At 38.4% G+C, this 21,741-nt stretch overlaps 1 protein-coding gene across 1 annotated transcript in view; it reads right to left on the minus strand.

Moving 5' to 3' along the window:
- Positions 1-14,807: 14,807 nt before the first annotated feature.
- Positions 14,808-21,741, minus strand: part of LOC124545448 (protein son of sevenless-like) — a 177,065-nt gene continuing 170,131 nt past the window's right edge. Inside the window, 1 exon segment of the mRNA XM_047124372.1 lies at positions 14,808-15,790. Coding sequence (XP_046980328.1) covers positions 15,612-15,790 — 179 coding nt within the window. The 3' untranslated portion in view covers positions 14,808-15,611.

Here is a 21,741-nt window from a genome sequence, read left to right on the forward strand (position 1 = left end):
TGTCACAAAGTCCACTTACTTTGGTTACTACCACTCAATTGTGTGTTAGGGAATTATTTTCTGGAGCACTTCACCCACATCAAAGAAAAAGTGAATCCGAGTGATGGGCAAAATAGTTTACTACCAGTCTGCAAGATCCATTATGGCTACATGGTTGACAATTCTGTGCGTTACAAAACCAATTAAATGTACCACGAGAATAACACAACAAGAAAGGCTGACCTCCACTGTGAATTCAACTACTTAATTCATTGTCAAATAACATTCAAGGTCTGCATAGTAACAGTGCATTGCTTAAAAATAAAATAACGCTGTACTTACTTGATAAAACTTTTCATTCATTCGATGAATTTTTTGTCCACTACATATAGACTGTACAAAACATTCATGGTGCAAGTTTATTCTGGTAATTTGGTATAACACTCCACATAACAAGGCCACCCTTCAGCCACCGCACCATAAAACTATATGCAATGGAGATCTGAGTCCATCTAATTAATATTTTGGTCCTAATGGTGAAATTGAAGTGAAATTAATGTAATAGATTTTCAGCTACTTTAACTACCCTCCATACAATAATAAAAGAATTATAGGGTCTAATTTCAATTGACATTAAGGGGACCACACCGTGTTCAGATCGAAAAAAATCTATTTTCGATAGATTAAGGTTTTATTTAAGTACTCTGAAAAGGATTTAGCTGAAAAATTTTTTTTTCAAGCATTTAATGAGCATTTTCCTACCACGTATGATTATGTGCCACGCCCACTTTTCTGTCACCCACTTTTCTGCATATATTTTAAATCTCTTTATCTCCTACATTGCACGTTAAGGATTTCTTTTTTTTTTTTTAACTCCTGAGTGTGTTGGCTATCCTTGGAATGCAACGGTCGGTATTCTTATGTTTCTGCTGTTTGTAAACAACACGCTTTCAATTAAAAGATGGAAAGTTGTTGACCAGGCAGGGTCGGTTAACTAAAACTGAAACAGAAAACTTGCAGGTATACTAGGGGCAGGCAATTATGAGAAATAAAGAAAATATGGGAGCAATGAAGAGAGATGTTTGGGCCATGTTCTTCCATAAGTCCTCTATGATGACAAGCCATCTCAAGGATTGTGTCCATCAGGAGAAAATTCGTGGTGCAAATACAATAGGGCTCAGGCAACTGGAGAATCTTATTCTCACCAGCTTTCTCTTCCTGCTGCTGTTATTACAGCAATTACACCTATTTTCAGAGACATGGCTCATCCTGACCTTCTAAGGAAATGTCTGCATGGGCAGACACGGAACCCAAATGAATGTTTCAACAGCATAATTTGGAACCGCCTTCCTAAAACTATATTTGTAGGCATACATACAATGAAACTAGGAGTTCATGATGCTATTATTACATTCGATTGTGGTAATATTGGAAAGTGTTGGGTACTGGAAAAGCTGGGAATTAATCCTGGTGAAAATATGATCACTGGGCTGCAACATTGCGATAAAATGAGGATAGTCAATGCAGACAGGTCTGCATCTAAAATAGCCAAGAATGCAAGACAAACGTCCAGGATGGTAAAAAAGAAGCTGGAAGACCTGCTAGAGGCCAAAGAAGGGCCATCATATGCAGCAGGGCAGTTTTAATTAACTGTAAGTAACAAATTTCAAAAGTTTTTTCATTAAAGTCAATTTCCCACAAACTAAAATTTTCAGTACATATGCCCCATTATATCAGAAACTATCATAGATAATGAATGAAATTTTCAGAGTCTCTGCATAACATAAAAAGCCACCTCTGGTACTACATTAATTAATATTCCCCGATTAGGAAGTTCACAAAAAAAATTTAAAAAAGAATTTCTTCAAAACTATAAAATTGGTAAAGTAGATTTTAGTACAGCTGACTATTATCATCATGTAACAAACCGTAAAAATATTAAGGTCCTGCATCAAATAGTTTTTTTCAGAAATGGGTCAAGTACTTGACTAAATTAACATGGGTTAGATAGGCACAGTGGGGTCCCCTTGAAGGTGTCCACTGTGACTGCACATACTTATTGTCAAAAAACGAAAGGATGATATTCAATGAGCTAACATAAATAACCCTGAATCAGAATGAACACAAAAAGTGCTGCAGTGCAGTTGACAAAGTCAGGAATGGGTGGCGTGGTTCCCACTTAGAATGTGGATAAGGCTATCCAATTACAATCCACTGAATTGACAAAGATTGTGAATGGCTAACTATGTGCTAAATATATATGGTGCTACGACTGCTGCTGTTTGCAGGAGCAACGCTGTATATTGTGAGCAACTCACCTCCTATATTCCCATCTAGATGGAGCAGTGCAATGCTTACTATGCAAAGCAGTGAACTACGTGCCACAGTGGTGACTTGACCACAGTATCACAACCTCCACTGCACGATGCAGGAACAAGAATTGCAGCTCCGTGCCAGACACAAAATTACAGTGCCACACAAATCAAGGCTCTTGGTCAGAAAATTCGCTCAGATTTGTCTGGTGGCAACAAACTGAAAATCAACCAGATTGGCCTCGCACCCAACACCGAACTTATGGCGTGGCATGAATCTACCATATGACACTTACACCTTCATCTGATTATGAGTTGCACCCCAGCAACCCCATCATGACTGCCATCTATCTCCGTCTTCCTGTTCTCACTGCTTCAACTCCTTAGTACTCTCCAAAACCAAATGCTCAAGGTGCCACGTGGAGCTCCTTAAAAAAAACTGAGTCCATCAATGACAGGATGAGCAATTTTTTTCATTAACAGCAGGTTTTTTTAATACCTGTTACTGCTTCCCTCCAACAGACAATCAGATCCTTTTTCACCAATCCTCTCTCTATTGTGGCATCCAACAGGCACTCTCTGGTACATGCCTCAACATCAGTGAGCTTGCCAATCAAAACAATCACCATTTGCATGGGAACATTGGTGTTGGACCCAACATGTCCCTCAAAATATGCAAATGCAGCAGTTCTTGGATATTTGTGCAGTGGACGTCAAGCAACCCAACCCATTATAGTGAATGAAGCAAAATATTTTCTTTCACAAGATTATATAGTGTTCTCAGGATGGCCCACAAAAAAGCACTGTCGGGGTTACCTGGAAAAACTGAGGTGCTCTCTGGCCTTTGCAAGGCTCTGTGCCGACAAAACCTGGCAAAGGAACCATAAAAAACTGTCCTTTGCATTCTCTAAATTTCCAGCAATAAAGTGGTTGTTCTACTACTTATGCCAGTAGCTGCCACTGCACCTAGCAGCAGCCTTAGCTGTCCATGTGGAAGACTTTCTCGAAAAATGAGCAAAATTCCACCTCAAAATACAACCAACACCACGCCTAACCAATATCAATCTTCCATACTGTTCACGAAATTGGGAATAACACAACACTAGTACCCAATCTGCATATGATCCTTAACTGTGATTAATCAGGTGAAAGAGAGGCGAGCCATTTCACGAGTTCATGCATATATTTTTATTGTTTGTTTGTTATGGAATGTTACTCAACATGTGCTAATCCTTGTACGATGCCTTTTTCCCTTTGTTTCTGTTTTTGTTCTAGTTTTATTTTCTGTGGAACTGTATTTCTTTCATTACATGATCTACACCTCTCTCTCTCTCTCTCTCCTCTCTCTCTCTCTCTCTCTCTCTCTCTCTCTCTCTCTTTTTAACTCGTTTCACAGCCTAATGTCTCACAGGCATAACAGGATTTAAGGAATACGTATATTTATAAAATAAACACAAATAAATACATAGCACCAATATTGTATCAACCTCTAACTTACTCTCGGATTTAATCATCCGTCTTTACTTCCTTGAAAAACAAAAGTCAGAACAAGTAAGTTACATATTACTATCAACACCAGTTGACATACAGAGCACAGTAGTTCGACTGGCAGTAAGTCTCTAAGGTGCTGGTCATGTTCTTTCACACTATCCTACACACATCATAGCACATGATCCACAATGCAGACACTATCACCAGTAGCAGAAATGCTTGAGCGTGATTGTCAGATGAAGTACAAATCGGGAAACCTCCATTCTACAATTTTGGGACCAACTGGGCATTCCCACGTGTTGCACTCAACCCACAAGTTTGTGTCTGTTCCACATACCCGTGTGTGGACTGCATAATTTTGTTCAATGGGTATGGGTCTCATGACCATGTGTCGCAAAGTTGTACGGACAAAAACTATTTTTATTCTTGTGACAAGGTTCAGTTTTACAGCAGATTCCTATTTTAAGTAATAGTTGTGTAATATTGCTGTTTTCTCCTCTCTCACATCTCCCCCTTCAGCTTTGCCTGACTGAATGAGAACAGTGGATAAAGTATCAACCCAAATATTTTTCCTCACCTTCCTATCGAGTGGTATTGTACTCTACCAAAACCAGACAAATGGTAGGATTAACGATAGTTATGGTAGAATTGGTATGGAAAGAAACATAAATGAATGTGTTAGTGAGAAAATGGGAGCCAACGACCTCTCTTTGTTTAGCTCATAATTAAAACTGCACGTTATTCAGTGTTGGTCCACTGTGTATCTTATATCCTTACAGAATATAAATTGAATTTTGTAAGTAATAAAAATTAGTTGACTGCATGACTTCACTGATATGTAAAGCTATTACTTTTGATGCATGAACAGTTGACATACACACGTGACTTACCGAACGAAAGCGCTGGCAGGTCGATAGACACACAAACAAACACAAACATACACAAAAAATTCTAGCTTTCGCAACTAACAGTTGCCTCATCAGGAAAGAGGGAAGGAGAGGGAAAGACGAAAGGATGTGGGTTTTAGGGAGAGGGTAAGGAGTCATTCCAATCCTGGGAGCGGAAAGACTTACCTTAGGGGGAAAAAGGACAGGTATACACTCACACACACACACACACACACACACACACACACACACACACACACATATATCCATCCACACATACAGACACAAGCAGACATATTTAAAGACCTTTAAATATGTCTGCTTGTGTCTGTATGTGTGGATGGATGTGTGTGAGAGTGTATACCTGTCCTTTTTCCCCCTAAGGTAAGTCTTTCCGCTCCCGGGATTGGAATGACTCCTTACCCTCTCCCTAAAACCCACATCCTTTCGTCTTTCCCTCTCCTTCCCTCTTTCCTGATGAGGCAACCGTTAGTTGCGAAAGCTAGAATTTTGTGTGTATGTTTGTGTGTCTATCGACCTGCCAGCGCTTTCGTTCGGAAAGTCACCTCAAATTTGTTTTTATATATAATTTTTCCCACGTGGAATGTTTCCTTCCATTATATATATATATATATATATATATATATATATATATATATATAAAATACTCTGTAGAATGGTCTTCATCATGATCAAAGGCAAGAGTTTCCTGTTATTATTGATTAATGTGAAAGTTGTTTGCAAACAACAGAAACAACATGTTTTTATATAAGTTCTACAAACGGTTGAAGTGATGTTTGATATATTTCTGTTTTGTGGATTTTTCTACTTTACCTTTTTGTTGAAGAAACTGAGTTTTCTAGTGCTGCATGATAAATCTGTATTGTCCTCTTTATTTCTACTATGACATTAAAATGTTTCATGTTACAAGTCAACAGCTTTCTAATGAAACCTGAACTACACACCGAAAATTCCAGTTTTGCTATAAATACTGTTTATTCTTAAGTAAGAGATGTAAAACATAAATGTTCCATAGGTTACCCAGACATTTATATATCCTCAGTCAGTTTTTAGGGAGTTCACCACATCCACGTTTTACAGGTACGTATTAAGACACTGACTCCATATGTAAAGAAAGTGATTATTACAACACACCTAATGAACAGGTAACATGGGTACAATCTTAACTGATCAAAGCTAGGGAACTACTGTAGCTTATGCTTGTTTACAGTAGTCTATGATAGAAGCAGTTTTACAATCCTACAGTTTAAGAAATATTTAAAATTGAAAAAGCAAACACACAAGCACACCAGACAAAAATTGGCCACCTCCACAACACATCACACTAATACTGAGTAACACCATTCCTAGCCTTGGTAATAATCCATGTTTGGAGAGGAAGAGTTTCTTGAGCTGTGCCATATCCAGCTGAAGATACTCTCCCACAATTAGATCCAATATAGCTAGCAAATTGCCAAAATACATTCCACCTGTTGTTCCAAACACTCTACAGTATTAAAATTTGGAGATTTAGTAGGCCAGCCATGGTCTGTCCAAGTGTTCATCAAACTGGGAATGTAAGCATGCAGTACTGTTAATGAGGCCTGTGCCATCTTGCAAGATGGGAGAGTCCACAGTATAATCTTCACAAATATGATGAAAGAGGTGACATTTATTGCCAAGTTGTCAAAGTAAACCTCCCAGTTCACGTTCATGGTAACCTGAATGATTGGGTCCATGGGTCTGACCCACAGTACACAAAATGTAACAGAGTACCTCTTGCCTGAGCTATACTCTACCTACATTGTCTATCGAGTCATCATTTGTACAGGGAGAGGGGACCACACTATCCACCTCCAGCACTCCACCGTCCAGTTTCTATATTGTTTAGCCTAATGAAGACATACAGCTACATGCACAGCTGTCACCAGTGGGGTTCTGCCAGGTAACCGACTCCGAATATATATTGCAGGTAGTTCCCTTAATGATGTTAGACGTAACTAGTTGATATGGACATATATTCACTGACTGCTATAATTCCTATCAGTTTTGAAACCAAATTTCATCGTCATTGACGTTGTAGTAGATAACAGTAAAAGTAGTTATCAGGCTGCATTGTATCTTTGTGTCAATCAGTAGTCCAGCTTTCATGCTTCAAATCACTCTTTATCAAGTTTATTGGAATTCTGGCGAACATTTCTCTCTCTCTCTCTCTCTCTCTCTCTCTCTCTCTCTCTCTCTCTCTCTCTCTCACACACACACACACACACACACACACACAGTGTTCTTCTCCACAAGCACATCAGTTATTACTGAACTGAGTGAACGGTCCTGAGATTTCCTAATATGATATGCAGAGTCAACAAAGAGTGACACTTGTTGAAGTACTGCTGTCAGTTTGTGTATTTACATATATTGGCGTAGATCTAGCTGTCACAGATGGTGACCGACTTTGAGAAAGATACTTCAAGATTTGCTTAACATCTTGCAGCTATTAAGAAGGTTCAAAAGAAATAAAATAAATTTCACTTAACACTATGCAAAAGACGTGGGCTCAGATAAAATGTGACTCATGATCATACTGCATATTATCTTTAAAGGAAACCAGCTGACATCTGTAACTGTAGTACACAATAACTATGCATTTATCAGTCGACAAATGTAATGACCAGTATGTATACAAATTAAATTATATATCTGCGTCTTAAAATTAAAAACTGACAAATGGATTTACAACAATATTAATGTGGTTCAATGTATTTACTGTTAAATGAAGAGAGAGAATTGATGGACTGTACTTAATTTCAGATTGCAAAATGTTTAGTACTGCACCTGCACCCATGGTAAGAGGACCCCAACTATGATGAGAATGAGGGGTAAAAAAACTTCCCTCTGTGTGCTACACTGCTCAGACAGTAAACAGAAAAATATGGAAGAGGGTACGATGAATTACAGTCATAAATACAAAACATGGATTGAAAGACATTGTCTTAAACAATTAAAGCCACTATAACCTGTAACTCTTAAGTGTCTATCTGAAGTGCTCATGACAGTAATAGAGCAACAATTTTTACACATACAAGATATTCAGCAACTGTGACAGGTTTAATGCGTGAACGCTATAGATTGTGTGTCATACTCTAACAGACCTGCCCTACTGTGCACTACGCAGCTTGTGTACAGCACAAGTGTCACAACAGATCTGGTATAACAGCTGGTGCCCCACACTTCAATTATTCAATTTGCATTGGACACTAACAAAATAGAAAGCTGTATCCACAGGAATAATACTGATTATTAAACACGAGTTGTTTCTATCTCTGCCCCTAAAATTCAATTCTGATGATGTCACATTATTCTTGATACAAATATTTTCCCTGTATTGTGTTGTATTACAGTGTGGTTGAATTTCAGGGAACCTTGAGGACAGTTTCCTTTACAATATCTTGTAAGATGAATGTGAGTAATGCAAGTATGTAATCACTTTTGCCTGTAATGCATTCTGTCGGGGGAGAGAGGGAGAGGGAGAGGGAGGGAGAGGGAGGGAGAGAGGGGGGGGAGGGAGAGAGGGAGAGGGAGGGAGAGAGGGGGAGGGAGGGAGAGAGGGGGGGAGAGAGAGAGGGGGGGGAGAGAGAGAGGGGGGGGAGAGAGAGAGGGGGGGGGGAGAGAGAGAGGGGGGGGGGGGAGAGAGAGGGGGGGGGGGAGAGAGAGAGAGAGAGAGAGAGAGAGAGAGAGAGAGAGAGGGGGGGGGGGATGGGAAAAGGGGGGGGGGGAATAAATCATGCAAAACACTTGTGCTGTAAAGTACATTCTAATTCATTTTTTCATCGGCTTTATACATTTTAACAGTTTTTATATCCCATTCTTTCATTTACATGGCTTAAAATGCAAATCAGTGCATTAAATCTACATATCACAGTTAATTTTTTTTATATACTCCTCCTATGAGCAACTTCCATTCACATTGGTCAGCCATAATTCAATAAGGAAACACTACAATATAAACATATGAAGGGTTCATCTTACATATTAAATCTGCAACTAAGAATGGGCTGTTAGAACAACAGCCTCAAGCACACCTGGACCACTTCTTGTTAGGACTGCACTCACCTGTGTAGAAACACAACACACACACACACACACACACACACACACACACACACTCACTTAAGTGGCTCAATTTCATATTTATATTAATTGTGACATGGTGACTAGCCACCAATGTTTAATGCTTGGGAGGAAGGGGGGGGGGGGGGGGGGGAGTCATAGAAGCATTCATCAAATGGATGAATATATTACAAGTAACTGATGCAGTTAATTGAAGTACTTTACCAGTAACAGGATTGTAGAAGACTTTAGGGTAAATTGAATTAGAAACTTCTTTGAGATCCAATAAATTTTGAGTCTTGTTTTGCCAAAATATAGTACTTGCCACTGCACCGTCCTCCCGAGAAAAATGCCTTTTTCTGATTTTCTCAGAAAAAGTGTTACCTGAAGTACAAAATTCAAACATGAAGGTCCTTCACAGTCTCAAAATGTCACGCAGAGCATAATCAAACAAAACACTGAAGCCCCTTAGAAATTCTACTTTTCTATGCAAAAGGGGCATGGTGGGGGCTAATAAGAAGGAACTTAGCAGCTCAACACAATCGCTCAGTCACAAAAACACACACACACACACACACACACACACACACACACACACACACACACACACACACACACACACAGTCATGTCACACAATATGTATAGTTTTTGTATATAGATATATTTACTTGTTTGTGTTCATTTAAAATTCATCTAATCTCTCTATATTTATATATGTGTACGTATAAATATATACACTATACATGAAATGTGTGTGCAATATATATAACCCGCGCGCGCCCACACACACACACACACACACACACACACACACACACACACACACACACACACAGACCTCAGCGAAAAATACAATTACAAATCCATATACATTTTTATCTTTAAATATTATATGTTCTACATACAGATATACAAGTAAGTGTTAAAAGCATAATTATGATCCTTACACACTATCACAAATTTAGGTCCTTATTCATTAATTGGTCTCATTGAGCGGTATGACAAATACGATAATGTGTATTAACAATAAAAACACTAATTGCTGCAACTTTGGAAAAGGGTGTCTTCTCAAGAACAGAAAAAAACCATAGACAAGTAACTAAAAGACATGCTACCCAAATATACTATTAACTAATGAGATGAAGTTTTGCATAAATGCTCTACCTTTTTCATAAAATAGCCATGAACACTTTCTTCACAATTAGGCAATATACAAAGTTACAGTCTTTCCAGTCCAGTATTTCTGTTTTTTCTTTCTAATTTTTTTTCTTTTTCAATACATTTTTTGCAGAAAGAATTTTTTGCATTACTTTTACACCAAATAACAGAAATATTACTATAAACATTTATTAAACAATATCATAATAAACTGACTAGCCATGTACTGAAATAATGTAGTTACATCTTACCATTACATTGAGATTTTTTTTCTTGTTTTGCTAAACACACAGAAAAAATATACACAAAGAATAACACACTACCACTGGTCATACAGTACCGAAATTTATCAACAATAGGCCAAATCTAATCAAATGTCACATAAAATACCCCCTTCTAGTACTATGTGATACCCATTATTTTTGGTAAAAAGTGCCTACACAATTATACATCAATCACATAAAGGACCACATACAATTTACGTTCATATACAACAGTCATTTCTTTGCCATTTGAACAAGGAGTATGAACTGAAAATGAGTATAAAGCCAGAAAGGTGAGTTTCCATCCTAACTTAAAGAGTGTAATTCAATGGCATATTTAGAAACAAACAAGTAGTGCAGTCTAACAATTCCATCTTGGCCATGATTTATTCTGAAATACCATATGTTCATAAACTGTTTTATATACAATACTGAAATTAAGCTGAAAGATATTATATGAAAACCGTACACTGATCAGTCAAATCAACTTTTGAATAACTTCTTTTATGTCCTTGTGGGTGTTTGTTTATTTCATAACTGAAGATGATTTATATTTGTTCTCAGTTGTAATAAATAGGCCTTATGTATCCTTATTACTGCAGTAACTATTGAATGGAGTTCACATGAAGCCACCAGTTTCATAGGTCAGCTAAATGTTTGTCCTTCTGGGTTCTAATACTTATCACTTAGTTTAAATCAAAATATGAAGGAATTTATTAGAGTAATCATTGGTGCATGTGGGTTTGTGTGACGACTATTACCACCCAACCCCTCTTGAAAATTATGGTGTCAATGAGCACATGATTTCTACCAATTACTGCAGAATTTTTCATTTCACTGGAGAGAAAGCCCTATAGCAAATGAAACAAATTGAGGTTTGGGAAGGCATGTAGTTTTACTATTAAGACAAATTCAAAGCTAGAATATTTTTATTTAATGAAGCTCCATGTAGGAATATCAACAACCTATGAAAAGATAGACTAATACTTTTGGTAAGTAGCAATCTATCTTTACCTACATTGCTGTATTTAATGAAGGCAAATTGACAGCAAAATCTCTGTGCAATGTACTTCTGGCAGCTGGAAGTGCTTTGCTGTAATTCAAGTTTGGAGCAAAATAAATATTTTAACAACTCTGAAGATTAAGAAGACAGTACACAGAAAACATATGATCCAATGCAGGTAAAACCCGCAAACACTGAATCAAGGGCAGCTCAGATCCCACCTTTCATAAGTAAGTTACATTCATCAGCCAGTAATTAGGAATGCACATAACACTTTTCTATGCAAACTGTTTGCAAAATAATGTTTTTGAAAGGTAAAGATCCATTGCGCACTGTCACAATGATGAACGCGCAGTGTTCGACACTGATGTATTAACAAAAAAGTTATTTTACTTAAACAAAATAGAATCACATTACTTACAAGCTTTGGGCGTGTTTGCTTTCTATTAGTAACTTCATTCCTTTTGAGGGGAGTTGTAGCTAAAGGTAGCTTGCACAGAGGGGGGGGGGGGGGTTAATCCAGAAAAATCAGGTGTCACAGAGATTTCTCAACCAATAGGCTGGATTGATAATGTGATGATACAATGAGAAGGGAAGAAAAGACACTACTACCAGTATGTACCAGTCATTCAAATGATAAAGAACAGTGTAGTTCTCCGAGAATAATTAGCTCAAAAAACAGGAGAAATTAAATGAAAATTGTCAAAATGCCTGAAGGAGTTATGGTATTGCTCAAAGAAAAGAAAAAAAATGGAAAGAAGGGCGAAGATAAGCAGAAGGATTAAAGGAATAAAATCATTGAGAAAATACAGGAAAAGAGGATGTTGCCTATAAGTAGGGCAACAAAAATTAATAACATTTTTAAAACAAATGATCTACTAATGCACTCACTAAACAAAAAGAACGATTGCTTATGATAAGCTGGAAGGTTTTTTGGTCACATATGTACCACATCTTTGTTAAATCTACTTTTGCATCTTAATACTTGTCCTCTTCAATACTGTAATGCAAGTCATAGTTGTCTGCTTCAACAAAATTGTTTTGTTATTGTGTGTCTTCTATTCCAGACCTTTTCCAAGTATCTTTCGAACCCAAGCGTCTGGGATGAAAAGATCAGTTTTTCATAATTCTTCAGCTTTACGTGGCATGTAGCACCACAAAAAATTATTGGGTGCAGAACTGAATTGCTGTGGCATGTTTGCCCTACATTTCCTTGTACATCCAGACTTGTGCTCTTATTTATCAGAACACACTATGGCTTACATCACAATGAGACAAATTAAAGAAATAAATCTTTACGCTATTAATGTGACAGCAATGTTTTTCAATACTAGTACAAAAGACTTCAATGTAAAATAAATTTTTACCCAATAAGTAATCAATAATTTTGTGGCACATACGTGCAACATCTACATCAAGAGTGATTAACACTGAAACCTCAACTCGTATACATCAACGGAAAAATATTAATGAAATCCAGGGCACAAATTGGTGCTACACATGTTATACTCTGATAAGATGTAGTCCAGAAAAGCGTGGAGATAACAAGCCTCACAAAAAAAGTTTGTTGTGAATCATAAAAAAACGGTAAGAATTACAACACCACAATTACCATAATTAATTCTTACATTACTGCTTCATTCAGTTTATACTATGATTCTTTCAAAATAGAGAGTATGTGCTCAGTTCATACAGATCACTGAAATTATGGCACACAAAGGGAACATTACACCCCCAAAGTAATCAAATAAAGTGTAACTTAACAACAGACAAAATAACAGTATGTTTAAAAACTGCAGGTCAGTATTGTATGTAGCTGCCATAAACGTTACCTCACCTCAGACAAACAAAGTACTGAAAATAGAAATCTACAATGTATTTGGCACATAGATGGTCCCCATCTTTTTCACATACATAAAATTACTGCAAGTCTCTAAAAAATAACACATATTACACAGAACTGAAAGTGCATAATGTAAAAAGTTCTGCAAATGACTGGCTGCCAAGAAAACTAACTCAAAAAAGTTTTACTTAATTTAAATTGCATTATCGTTCACACTCCTTATTCCGTCATGGCAAATGAAATACTACAGTACATTTAATTTTTTTTCTACATATCATGAAGCACCCCTCTAACACTGACATAATTTACTCATGGAGCATTATAATAAGAAACTAGATAATATATACAATGTGTTCATTTCACATTCTAGGAACAACAGAGCACCAAACTTCTGATTTACATTCAAAACCTAACAACAGCATCAGGCATGAAGACTCTAGCCATTAATGGTGCTGTATTGTAGAATCAGAACAGAACTGACACACTTCATTTAATTTAGTCAACAATATATGTACACTCGAGTTGTTGTTGAAGCATCTGACACCATAAGAATGTAGCTTAAAAAATCTTTTATGCAATCTTTCTTGTAGCACGTTAACAGGAAACTACAATATGACTTGGGTAAAGTGGAATGTCAAGTAATACTCATTCACGTGACATTCAGGAAGACAAGATATGCCCATCAATTACACTGCACACACAAGCTTTGAGCTCCAACCTCCCCTCTGCACAAGAATCCATAAAAAGACAGTATATGTTACACAATTATCTTTAGTTTAAAAAGTGCTGATTTTACTATCAACAAGCTTGAATTTCATGCAAGTCTGTAGTCACAACCTCACCCGAAATACCTGCACATCAGTATTCTCAAAAAAAAAAAAAAAAAAAAAAACCTACAAATAAAACTTGTTTGCGATGCATAAATAACTATGTGGCAATATCTAGCTGTGGCTTCTTTTTTTGGAACAAGGGGGTGGGGGGCAAGTGAGTAGCAGCACTATTTGTTGTGCCCACATTCTCCAAGATGAAGTATGAACATTTCACTATTCCAAGATGCACTCAAATTATCAGACTGTATCTTATTCACATATATGTATGATAAAATAAGGCAATTTTTTAAGCTATTTAAGAATTGTCCAGAAAATTATGTCCAACTTGAAACCAGCAAACATATTCAAATGTTCCACAAAATTATTTTTAAGGAATCAATAACGAAACACTTTTTTCTTCTTTAAATGCAGTATAAAACATCTACATAGCAAACAAGATGAAACTGTTACCCTGCTACAGGCTACATCAAACCAATTATATTAGGCAAGTGATGTCATTTTCTTAATACTTAATCACCTGAGATGTGTAAAACAGGAAAACAACTGCAATACAATTTACATTACTCTTCCATTTTCCACACAACTTCATAGAGGAGAGAGAGAAACAATGTTACATAGACAGGATTTTAACATATGTGCAAATAAGTCTTAAAAAAAAAAAAAAAAAAAAAAAAGAATCCTAATTTAATTTACAAACCCTAAGGCTTCCTTGGTCATTAAAACACTGGCAATTTCCTTTCCAGACAATGATAGCAAAAAAATGTTTTTAAGCACTATCAAGTTTTTTTTTTTTTTTTTTTTTTTCAATGAAATAAAACTTTAAAAAGTCTTGAAAGGATGTATGAAGATGCAGTTTTAGCAAAAAGGTAACAACATAAGATTTGAGGGTAAAATGACTCCACTTGTGAATACATCTATTACACATTATTCTTGTGCATAGTGCACCAATCTTAATAATAGAAAATAGGGGTTATGTAAGGGAACAAATCAAAATATTAACAGAATTCTACTTTAGCAGAAGCAATAGAAAACATTTGTACTATATTCATTGTTCCTCTGGCTTTAACTCTTACAAACACATTCCATTTAACAGTTCTAAATACTGTAAACACACTATCCTAGTCCATAAACCCGTTCTACTCAACTATCACACAAAATGTCCAAAATATGAACAAGTTGCTAGCAAAAATAGACATTAAATTTGTCTGGGTTCCTCAGGTGGTTACGTCAGGCAACAAGACACACTGTCAACATTCTTATCCATACATCCCAAACTCTGAACGGCTGGACAGATTATAGCATTTGGTCCAGTTAACTGGTGTCCACCCGCCTCATCAGAAATAAATAAATATCTTACTTGTCTCATAACATATCAGCAATCACACAGCCATCATTAACTTTATGGATTATTCTTTGACTTTCACAAAAATCCTGCTCAGATGTCACCACAGTGGAAAAATGTAACATATGAAAGTCCCCATCAACACCCATCAACTAGTCCACCAAGAGGCACACAGTTCACCACAAACTTTCAACGAATGGCTCACAGTCATATGGTAGTAGTATTTTTTTAAGCTCTATGCAAAAATAAAGGCTACATAGCTGCAGTTCACAAACACCGTCATATTAAAGCCACTCACGGATTTTCCACCTGTCGTCAGCAAAATATTCTTATACACCAACACGTTAAATAAATTAGTACGTACACAAATACTTCATCCCCATGAGAAGCAGGCACTAGCTTTGACTATTAAAATGAAATGATGTGGGTGGTGGAATGTGCCTGTTGACAATCGGTCTGGGTGGCAGGCGCGGTGTGCGATGGACAGTGTGATGGTTGTGCTGACGTGGTAGTGAGCCAGTTAAGCACTCGTCACTGTGAAGTGATCTAGACGCCTGGTGGCTGATGCTGGATACTGAAACAGAAACAATTTTCATACACGAGGCTGTATGTAATGCATAGTACTGTCATGACATACACTGGTGACACATTTAGTACACTAAATGGAGCAGTCACAATGGAAGGGGCTGTGTATTTGATACAACAAACCTATGTGAGCCTCAACAACACAACACACCTCAAAATGAAAGCATGCAGCAAACAAGCAGTTTCAAATGATGGACAAATACCACAATTTTTTTGACCAGTACACTGATGCCACATGACTGAAATAGTCAATACATAGTTTTACTGCATAACATCAAGTAAGAATTGTGCTGATTCACTGCAAAACTGACAAGTTCTCAAGAATCAAAGAGGTTGGTTACAATAAGCAATTGAAATGGGCATGTAAAATTAACTTTCATTGCACATAATAATTATTTACATATCACTATCAGCAACAGGAGTGTCTCAGAAACTCTCAAACTCATAAACATCACTAAAACAAACAGAAGAGTCTGTACTGATGAATCACAGGAACACTGCACTTTAAATGGGATGCCACAACACTATCCCCAGATCAAGTAACTTTCAATACAATTTAAGTGGAAACAGATTTGAGTTTTATAGCTTACTCCGCTCACTGTGCATCATATGTTGAATGCTTTCCAAATCAATCTATTTTTCAAAACTTAATTTAAGCTGCTTTGATAAATTTAAACGAAAAAGTCACTACTCAAGAAGAAAACTAAATTGTTATAATTATTTGGTCACAAGAATGCACGAGATTAAACACACATTCTCAAGATATACTCGAGACGAAAAATGTAATAAAGACAGTACATTTTATCAGTAGACCTAAAGACAACATAGCTTGGTACCACTTTGTATTTGGCATTAACAGGCCCATTTGGGTTAAGGCAATGGCATCTCCCAGAAGAACACCAAAATTTTAATCAGTATACATTTACTGCCAGAACTCTGGTGACCAACAGCACTGATCTCCAATATGCAAAACAACAGAATGGCTTGTGATGTACCTGTGAGCTGAGTGAGCCACAAAATTCATATATGCTTGCACTTAAATTGAAATATCCTCATCATTCTGATGAAAAAGTTATTTGTTCTGAGGGTAGTGCAGTGGTGCTGCTCATTAAGACATGCTCAATGAAACACAACACACAGGAAACATTAGGATATCATCTGCAGAGTAGTAGTTTTACCGTTTTCCATGCTGCCTGTTCAGAACAATATAATAACAGTTAATAAAAAGCACAGGTGTAGCCAACATGAAATACACAAGCAATTTTAGTTATTGTACATCAGGCTATTTACAACAAAACTTTCACTAAACAGCATGCAGGCACCGTATTGGTAGCATGAGGCATTCCATAGTACATTATGCTTTGTAATATCTGGGTATCTCTCATCTCAGCAACACAAAAATTTTCCCTTCCACTGTTTAATTGTGGTACAATTGGAAGTTGGCTCCTCAAATATGTACCTTTCCTGTGTTACTACAGAATAATTGCCATTAACATTTAAAAACTCCCTGAAATTAGTTTAATTACTAAATAATTTTGTATACTGTGAATAAACCATTTATAAATGAAACTGTGCTGGTCAAATTTAACAAATTTGTAACCAGTTATGAGTTCAGGTCATGCCAAAATGAACAATTCTGGCCAGAGTGGCTGGAGGGGGACAGGGGAGAGAGAGGGGGGGAAGAGGGGGGGAAGAGGGGGGGAAAGAGGGGGGGAAAGAGGGGGGGAAAGAGGGGGGGAAAGAGGGGGGGAAAGAGGGGGGGAAAGAGGGGGCGAAAGAGGGGGCGAAAGAGGGGGCGAAAGAGGGGGCGAAAGAGGGGGGGAAAGAGGGGGGGAAAGAGGGGGCGAAAGAGGGGGGGAAGAGGGGGGGAAGAGGGGGGGAAGAGGGGGGGAAGAGGGGGGGAAGAGGGGGGGAAGAGGGGGGGAAGAGGGGGGGGAAGAGGGGGGGAAGAGGGGGGGAAGAGGGGGGGAAGAGGGGGGGAAGAGGGGGGGAAGAGGGGGGGAAGAGGGGGGGAAGAGGGGGGGAAGAGGGGGGGAAGAGGGGGGGAAGAGGGGGGGAAGAGGGGGGGAAGAGGGGGGGAAGAGGGGGGGAAGAGGGGGGGAAGAGGGGGGGAAGAGGGGGGGAAGAGGGGGGGAAGAGGGGGGGAAGAGGGGGGAAGAGGGGGGAAGAGGGGGGAAGAGGGGGGAAGAGGGGGGGAAGAGGGGGGAAGAGGGGGGGAAGAGGGGGGGAAGAGGGGGGGAAGAGGGGGGGAAGAGGGGGGGAAGAGGGGAGAGGGGGGGAGTGGTGGAGAGGGGGAAGTGGGGGGGAGAGGGGGAGTTTTCATTTCTTTTCTGGAGAAGGCTTTGGCTGAAAGCTCAGTGTGTAACACTCTTTCCGAAATAAAAAGTGCTTTGTTTCATACAGAGAATTTCGTGTTTCTGAAGTGATTGCACTGGGAAAGCAAGGTACTCGTATCTGTGCATTTTGTTAAGGAATAGTCGATATTGAAATCAGACAAAGCAAGAAACATTATAGCGCTAGAATGGAAAATATTTTATATGTGCCTGATACAAGTGCTCTTAACCACATCAACATATAACAGACTATATAATAAGTACACAATTGCATTTGACTTTAAAAGAGTTAGGATTCGGGAAAAAGCCAGTGGTGAGATTGTCGTGGTAGGCTACTTGGAAAGTAGGCTGTACACGTTGTGTATGCATGCTGTCAGATCAGAAAAGAGTAATCCAGTGAGCTTAATGACACACACTAATACTCCAAGTGCACCACAAAAGATTCGGAAATCAAAATATAAAATACATCAAAATTGAAGAAACTTATCAATGCACAGGGTCCATTCAATAAATAACAGGAAAAGTTGTATAAAAATATGAAACTTCAACAAAGCTTGTGATTCTTTGTTATTTTTTTGGTGGTGTCCAAGAACTTATCACGTAGGCCTGGCACACCTACCTCACAAATAGGATGCTGGAAATAAATTAAACAAAATGGCAGCACCATAGCAGGTTTGCACCAATGTGGAGCAGCGAAATGTCATTAGATTTCTTTTAGCTGAAAGGTTGAAACCAACTGAAATTCATTTATGGCAGTGCAATATGGTGAAAGTTTTTGAGATGAACACAGTGTACGAGTGGGCACGTTAGGTTCAACTGTGGTGCAACAAGTGTTGAGGATTTGCCACTCTCCAGGGCACACTGTCTGTACAGTCACCGACTAATGTTGTGAGAGCTGATGAGCTGATACAGGAAAACAGGCATATTACACTGAGTGATACTGTAGCAACGATGAACACTGGTGTTGGACCAGCCCACCATATTGTTTCATGAGGTACTGATGTTTGTGCCACAAAAGTTGAGCTCAGGAATGAAAGAAAGGTGCACAGAGGCATGCAGGGAGCTTTTGCAAAATTACATGGCTGAAGGGGAGGCATTTCTTCACTATACTTAACAGGAGATGAAAACTGGACGATTTTTTATGGACCTGAATGAAAGCAAGCTTCAATGGAGTGGTGAAATTCTTCATCTCCAAGTCCTGGCAGTAATTGTGTGTGTGTGTGTGTGTGTGTGTGTGTGTGTGTGTCCGAACGTTTATTATTACAGTAATACACAAAAATTTGAAGCAAATTGGTCAAGTACTTTCTGAGATTTTTGGTAGCAACGATTTCCCTTTATGTATATATATATATATATATTAAAAATATGTGGCAGTCCATATGTTCATAGAGTACTGCCTGAAGCAAATTGGCCAAGAAATTTCAAGATTTTTGGTAATAATGTTTACCCTTTACATGCCACATATTTATTTACATAATACAAATATAAAAACAAGCACATATTCAATTGCAACACTGTGCAATCATTTAAGAACTTTTGCAGATTTACGATTTTGAACAGACATACATTTACGAGGTGTATTCAAGTGCTAAGGCCTCCGATTTTTTTTCTAATTAACTACTCACCCGAAATCGATGAAACTGGCGTTACTTCTCGACATAATCGCCCTGCTTCCATGGCAGCGGCAAAGGCTTCTTTAGGAGTCTGTTTTGACCACTGGAAAATTGCTGAGGCAATAGCAGCATGGCTGGTGAATGTGCGACCACTGAGAGTGTCTTTCATTGTTGGAAAAAGCCAAAAGTCACTAGGAGCCAGGTCAGGTGAGTAGGGAGCATGAGGAATCACGTCAAAGTTGTTATCACGAAGAAACTGTTGCGTAACGTTAGCTCGATGTGCGGGTGCGTTGTCTTGGCGAAACAGCACACGCGCAGCCATTCCCGGACGTTTTTGTTGCAGTGCAGGAAGGAATTTGTTCTTCATAACATTTTCGTAGGATGCACCTGTTACCGTAGTGCCCTTTGGAACGCAATGGGTAAGGATTACGCCCTCGCTGTCCCAGAACATGGACACCATCATTTTTTCAGCACTGGCGGTTACCCGCAATATTTTGTTTTGGTGGCAGTGAATCTGTGTGCTTCCATTGACCTGACTGGCACTTTGTTTCTGGATTGAAAAATGGCATCCACGTCTCATCCATTGTCACAACCGACGAAAAGAAAGTCCCATTCATGCTGTCATTGCACGTCAACATGCCACACGGGCAGCCATGTGGTCGTCCGTCAGCATTCGTGGCACCCACCTGGATGACACTTTTCGCATTTTCATGTCGTCATGCAGGATTGTGTGCACAGAACCCACATAAATGCCAACTCTGGAGGCGATCTGTTCAACAGTCATTCGGCGATCCCCCAAAACAATTCTCTCCACTTTCTCGATCATGTCGTCAGACCGGCTTGTGCGAGCCCGAGGTTGTTTCGGTTTGTTGTCACACGATGTTCTGCCTTCATTAAACTGTCGCACCCACGAACGCACTTTCGACACATCCATAACACCATCACCACATGTGTCCTTCAACTGCCGATGAATTTCAATTGGTTTCACACCACGCAAATTCAGAAAACGAATGATTGCATGCTGTTCAGGAAAGGAAAACGTCGACATTTTAAGTATTTAAAACAGTTCTCATTCTCGCCGCTGGCGGTAAAATTCCATCTGCCATATGGTGCTGCCATCTCTGGGACATGTTGACAATGAACGCGGCCTCATTTTAAAACAATGCGCATGTTTCTATCTCTTTCCAGTCCAGAGAAAAAAAAAAAAAAAATCAGAGGCCTTAGAACTTGAATGCACCTCGTATATTTTTATTTATATAGATGTAAATGTATGTTTGGACAGAATTGTAAATCTCTGAAAGTTCTTCACCAATTCCTTCAAAATGTTGACAGTACATTAGAATACATGTATGTTTTTACACACCTACTGGAGTGCCATATGGTATATAGACATTTACATTGTATACAGCATCACTTAATACGAATATAATAAATTGGGTTCTGCATAACTTAGCAGCATTTTTGTTTTTGCATGTTGGTATTCTGGTCCCTATGGGTTTACGTACTGACTGTAATTTTTATCTGTAGTTAATTGCTGCTATTTAAGTTTACATACTGTCATTTGGAGACAGTGAGTGGAGCTGTGGACACTAGAAAATGGAGTGCGAAGTGGAGGAATCAGAATATTTCTGAAATATTTTTCTGTTTGAGTTCAATATAGAGGTTACAACAGCGGAAAGGGCCAGAAGCATTTGTGCCATGTATAGGACCAATAGCATTAGACAGAGCATCGCAAGAAAATGGTTTTCTTGTATTAAGGTAAATATTTTTGACACTGGTGACTATGTTCAGGGACACCCTTGGGGTTTGACGAAGATCATTTAAACATATTAGGCCATAATGTCCCACGTCAGTATACTCGAGAACTAGTCTTTCCAACACTATGCAACATTTGCATGCAATGGGGAAACTTCAATAATCAAGTGTATGGGTACTGCTGTAGTGTAACATGACATTTCTTAGGCTCTTTGAGAAATGGAAGATATTCATATGAA

This window comes from Schistocerca americana, chromosome 8 (genome assembly GCF_021461395.2).
Source record: "Schistocerca americana isolate TAMUIC-IGC-003095 chromosome 8, iqSchAmer2.1, whole genome shotgun sequence".
Lineage (NCBI taxonomy): Eukaryota > Metazoa > Arthropoda > Insecta > Orthoptera > Acrididae > Schistocerca > Schistocerca americana.